The sequence below is a fragment of the Centruroides sculpturatus genome, unplaced genomic scaffold, assembly GCF_000671375.1.
Source record: "Centruroides sculpturatus isolate CEXI.00-Female unplaced genomic scaffold, Cexi_2.0 scaffold133, whole genome shotgun sequence".
Classification (NCBI taxonomy): domain Eukaryota; kingdom Metazoa; phylum Arthropoda; class Arachnida; order Scorpiones; family Buthidae; genus Centruroides; species Centruroides sculpturatus.
In genome coordinates this window covers 15,230-21,592 of record NW_019384319.1, presented here as the reverse complement: position 1 = coordinate 21,592, position 6,363 = coordinate 15,230, and the positions used below count along the sequence as shown (strand labels likewise).

Sequence of the window (6,363 nt, the reverse complement as noted above, 5' to 3'; positions counted from 1 at the left end):
ATAACGATTTTTATTAAATTATTTGACTCTTTCCGCTCTATGGGCACTAAGAGGGCCATTTAATCAAGCCCATCGTGGGTTCTTGGCAGAACCCACGATGGGCTTGATTAAATGGCCCTCTTTTTAAATGAATATTGAAATTCTCTTTAACAAAATAAATTGCTATATGAAAATATAAACGATAACTAAATTACCTATGGACTTCAAATTTTCATTGTAAATTTAATGCCGAATGCTAATTTTTGTGAATTAAACAATTTCAAAATATTATCCACATATTATATGGAGATAACATTAAATAACTGTCTAATCAGTTAAAATAATAATTCAAAAAATTCACAATTAATACTTGATTTAGCAAGACAATATGCCCTTTTGATCATGCAAATTGTCTGTGCGACGCACATATACTTTATTACATAACGTGCAATTACCCCAACCGATTTCATGTAGTTATTCATCAAGGTCTTTTAAAACTAGCGATTTTATACGCTGAGTAAATTAATACAAAGTTCCTTTATTAAGATAATTTCTTATAAAATGTCATTTTGATGAATAAAAGCTTATTCACTAGTAATGCTAGATCGCACATGCATAACGTGAATAATTGTGCATAACGAAATACTTGTGTTATGAATCAGTACCGTAAAAACGCTGCCGAAACACAACAGATCCTCAGTTATATTTTTTCTAATTTTATATTTTTTCCGAAGTTTTAACTTTAGGAATTCTAAAATTTTAAACATTGTTCTAATTATATTCGTTCGTGTTTGTATTTATTTTTTTATTTTTTTATCAGTCTGTCGAACAAGTGATTACAAGTTTTTTAAAACTTTTCTCGCTTCATGAGCAGTAAGAGAGCTTTTTTTCTACATTCATGGGTTTGGCAGGCGTACAATGGAGGTGAGATGGTGAGGGATGGGCCCCCACATATCGAAACTTACCTCCCATGAAAAATTCCTGTAAAGTTGCTCTCTTGATTATGGTCCTGGATCCTCCAAAACAATAGGCTGGTGCCTTAATTAGTAGACATTGACCGTCCTCTATTCCGGGAGGAGGTCAACAATTACTTTCGGTCGAATTACTCCAACCTCCTCCCTTTCTCAGCAGCCCGTCTTCCTATCGGACCAGCTGTATGGTGGCATTCGAATAGGAAACTTATATAATACGAGGTTACTTGGCCTGCACAAAATGTTTTAAGTGCTTTTCGAGAGTGACGAGTTTAAATATTTGGTCCGTTTTCGTTGATTGGTTGGCCGATTACTTTTTGATGTTCGGCTGTGAATGGTATAATTTCTTCGAGTTAACATTAGAACAAAAATATGATATGTTAAAAATTTTAAGATATCGTTTAATTGTTGTCTACTTGACCAATGAAATTGTGCCATTTCGTACCATTCGACAATGGTAAACGTGACAATGGTAGGCTAAAATAACCAAACTCTCTATATAGTTTTTGTCTTAATGTTTGTTATATTATAGTGTTTAAACACGATTTATATAACTACAAAGATTATCTTATGTAAAGATATATCACACCAAGTGCCTAATCTAACACATTTTAAAAATTCTTTATTTCACTCCTGTACACAAGTTAAAGAATTTTTAAAATGCGTTAGATTGGGTACTTGGTGTGATATACCCTTACATAAGACAATCTTTGTAGTTATTTAAATCAAACACTATAACGCAATATAATAGAAGGGTTAGAAGCACGAAATAATCTATTAGATTATTTCGTACTTCTAATCTTAGTCTTTGGTGTTATTTTTTGTTCGACCACGCCGGGTTCATCTGCTAGTAATAATATATTTATGGAGTTTTTAAATTTGAGTCATTCTAATCGGTGGCGCGTTATAGTTTCATGGGTTCCAGGCGAATTTGAATTAGTGGGCCCCATGTACACTGTTGCCTTCAGACATTTTTCTTTGAGGGAATTTTTTGGAGAAATACTTTCTTATAAAAGATTAGTTTGGTCTCACCAACAGGGAATCTCAGGCTATTGCCCTTTTTTTGCCCATAGGATAACGCGCCACTGATTCTAATTCTGTATACTTACAGATTAGAGAATATATTTTTGTTTTAAAATTTCATTTTCGATTATATTTAAAAGCGGTTTATTATTATATTTTTGTATTTAATAAGTGGAAAAATGTTTAAATAACATAAAATCTAAATCACACACAAATTGCTTATCCAATTTATTTATTTTAGCATTCTATCCAATCTAAATTAATCTTCATATAAACTATTTCATGCAAACTCATTTTGATTCGCATGAACAATCCTTAATTGGATTTGATTTATAAAAATCAGAAATTTTTCTTTATCAGAAAATAGAATTTTCAAGTTATTAAAATAGAATGAAAAAATATATTTTATTTCTTTTGTAATTTTACTCATTTAAAATGTTGTTTAAAAGTTAATTTTCAAGTTTATTTATAGAAAAAAAATATATTTTTTACATGTTTAAGAACGATACGTCTTAATGTACTGCACACTTTATTCGGATTCATCAAATAAAATGTACTTAAAATAAAAATAATATGATATTTAATTAGTAAAATATACCTAAAATAATCGTATTTATCGAATTAATTTAAATGGCTTGTGATGTATTCGAATGAACACTTGACAAAAAAATAATTATTAACTTTTTAATAATAATTACTAAAGAGAAGTACTTAAATTTAAATGAATTTGATAAGTAAATCTTTTGAAATATTGAAAATTCTAAGGAAGTATTTAGTAAATATCAAACAAACTTTTGAATAAATATATTAATTAATTAATTAATTAAATGTTATTAAATATTCAATATTTTATCAATAAATAAGTGTCTCGTAACTGTCTTATGTGATTTATAAGCTAAGTGAATGTTGTTTTTATGGTTTTGATGAGATGTTTTGCCAACTTTTTACAGAGAAGTTTGCATCTCTTTTGACGTATTATTTCATTTATTTTTAATGAGTGAATTCTTTAACTGATTTTTTTCAAAATTTATTTTTTTCCAATAGAAACGCGTTTGTAATAAGATGCGTGTTTTTCATTTCTTTTATTTGGGATTGGATTAGATTGGTTCTTTAATAAAGCATCATAACGCATGGAGTTTGGCCGTTGTGTTCTCCGCCTCTTGTTTTTTGTTGGCAATGAGACTCTCGGGAGATTTTTCGAGGGGGTTTACTTCTCGGAAAGACTTTTATGGGAAGCTGGATCCTACTTAGGTGTTACTAACGTGAAGAAAACCCGAAAAACTCCACGTGGTCAGTCCGTTGGCCATGCCCGAACCCACGACAACCAGAGTTCGGTAGTTTTATGCACTCGGCTACTGGAGGGCACTTATTAGAATTAAAAATCGAATGTAGATAGAAATGAATTGATTTTAAGAAATGCAATCGATATTTTGGGGTGGAATTACGACACTATCTAAGTTAGAAGTATTTGAACGTAACTGTCGAGTTTCATAGCAATTGGTCGAACGGCCTAGGAGTGTATAGTAAACAAACAAACAAACAAACATCCACATTTATATATATAGATTTATTTATCTCTTTCCACTGCGTGGTCATTAAGAGGGCTTACTAAAAAGCCAGGTCCGGAATGGGCGGCCGGGTAGTGAGGGTTGGGGTCCAACATATCTGGAACAGATTACTTACAAAAACTTCGTGGAGTCTTTCCAACCGTTCGGATTTAATTCCGGGTCTCTAGACGGTGAGGTCGCCACACTGACCACATTCTATAATGATTCGAATTTTTTCTTAAGAGGCACAATATGCTATAATTATTTTATGAGACAATAGCACATTGTGCTATTCTCTCATAAACATACTTATAGATCTTTAAATAACTTATATAATATTTATATATTTAATATCTTAAGAATGAAAAGTGCTGTTTTATTTATTTTAAGTAAAGTAAACGAATAATAACATTTTAAATCTTAATGTCGTTTTTAATCACTGATATGAAAAAGTCATTAAGAATATCAAATATTAAAATAAAGATGTTCGTTTTATTATCTTGAGCAATCAATTAAAAGCTTTCAATTATAAATTAAGAAGTTACTAAAATAAACAGTATTAAGTTGATGGTGTTTGAAGGCGATTAAAACGTCAGCCTGCCGCTCTGGAAATTTGCGTATATTGGCGAGCAAAAATTTTATGTCGGGCCTCATCTGTCACCATCACTTCCATTGTAAGCCTGACCAAACCCACAATGGGCATTAAAAGTCCTCTTTGTGCCCACATGGAGGAAAGAGTTTAAAATGAAAATAGTTAAAGAAATTCATTTAATTGTGTAACACATTTATCTAACCACACAAGTCGTCTATTAAATTAATCTTTTGCATAAATCTATAATTATTTATTTATTATATATACTTTATTTAACTTGCTTATATAACATGTATTATTTAATTTATGTATGTTTTCACCAGTAAGAAAGCAATCGTGAGATAACCGTTAAGCTCTCTGCCTAGCGACATTCTATAATGATTCGAATTTTTTCTTAAGAGGCAATAGCACATTGTGCTATGTGGTTACAGTTTTGTTAATTGACTAATCATGCATCATAATGGATTTAATCAGAACTGTGAATGATGTCCGACTCGAACCGAAATATCCAAGAAAAATCGAGTTATTGCGTGACCGTCCGATTGACAAATTTAATATAATGCCTCGCAACGTATGACACAAGCCGAGAGAAGTTGACACAAAATAAAAGACAATAAATAACATTTTTTCCTTACAAATTCTTACAAGCTGCAAATAAAGTTTTTTCACGATTATTTCTATAGTGTAATTGATAGCCGGACAGTTAATCACAGGAAGCGATTTTGTGACGTATTTTAAAAGTCGCAATCGTTATTCTATTTTGTAATGTCAAAATGAATGATCTGAACATGTTACACGTAGAATATGATAGAAAGAATTGCATGCTGTGGTAAAGATAAGTATTCAAAATTAGAGTGAACGATCGCCGAATGAAATTAATTATAAAAGCTTAAAATTTTAAACTGTTTCCCAGAATATAAGTAACATAATTGTCATTTGCAAGTTTGAATTTATTATTATTTCTTCTAAGTTGATGCCGAACATTATGGATTATTTGGACTAATATCGCTTAGTCTGAACAGTCTTTGCAATATCTTACAAAATGATGATATAGTCCAGGCTTTCAATTTCGATCTATTGTCTATTCGATTACCTGTGATCTATTAGATTAACTGCCTGAATTCAAAAACATGAATTGCATTTTGGGTAATTTTTATAAAAAATAATATGTTATTTTATTAAGATCATTTCATTCGCAGTATTTTATTTATATATTTTTGTTTAGTTATTCATGTTAAAGACTATTATTTTAAGGGGCGCTGCTTGCTGTTGAGCGTGTTGGTGAACTTTTTTGTGTGCTTCTTTTAAGCCTAAATTATGGAAAATATCGAGTTTTGGATTAAGGTGTTTGAGTTGTTGTTATTTTTAGGCGGGATAGAATTAAATCCCGGCCCTGTTGATCGTACTCCGCCACAATCTCAGATTCAATCATCGGCATCCACAGCAAAACGACATCGATCTCCGAGTGAACCTTCATTGAAAACGGCGAGATTGGAAGATTTCTTCCCTTCAAGGTTAGAGTCAAGTAAGTCTATTCCTAGGGAGGTTATTTCATATTTGGAAGACCGATTTGATAAGCTTTTTTCGACGTTAAATGAGGTTGTTACGAAGATAGATTGGTTGGCTAATTTACATAATGATCATGACCGGCGTTTAACTCAGTTAGAAGTCAAACTAGGAGAGTTTTCTAAATTAAAAGACGATTTGCAACGGGAAAACAGTTTGATTTTACATTCTTTGGACAAGGTATCGAATGAAATGAGAAAGAAAAATATCTTAATTAAAGGTTTGACTGATGATGATTCTGATTTGAATAGGAAGGTGCAAAACCTATTTTATACATTGACAGGTGAATCAAGACCTATTCCAATGGTTAAGGTAGTGAAATTTAATCGATCAGATACGGTATTGGTGGAGTTGCAATCATTTGCAGACAAGAAATTGATTTTTGCTAATCTTGGAAAGAAAAAAGGTAACGAGGCATTAAAAAATATACAAATTTTTGATGATTTATGCTGGCGCTCAAGATTGAGACGGAGAAAGCTTTTGCCATTTCTACATGCTTATAGGTTGGAAGGCAGGCGAGTTCGATTGTTGGCTGATGTTTTACAGGTTGCCTCTGAGAGATTTACCTATGATTTGGCTAGAGGAGAATTACTGAAACTCGATTTTTTAGTGGAAAACCGTGTGGTAGATTCTCAAATTGTTCCCTCTTCGATTCAAGGAAGTGTACAGTTGGATTAAAGATTTC

At 31.5% G+C, this 6,363-nt stretch overlaps 1 protein-coding gene across 1 annotated transcript; it reads left to right on the top strand.

Moving 5' to 3' along the window:
- The first annotated feature begins 5,429 nt into the window (after nt 1–5,429).
- On the top strand, nt 5,430–6,356 carry LOC111624669. The gene has a single exon (XM_023367583.1). The coding sequence runs from the start codon at nt 5,430–5,432 to the stop codon at nt 6,354–6,356; it is 927 nt and encodes a 308-aa protein (XP_023223351.1).
- The last annotated feature ends 7 nt before the right edge of the window (nt 6,357–6,363 follow it).

Bases quoted from the DNA above. Each gene is read 5' to 3' on its own strand.
- LOC111624669 (XM_023367583.1), top strand. From the start codon at position 5,430: ATGGAAAATATCGAGTTTTGGATTAAGGTGTTTGAGTTGTTGTTATTT.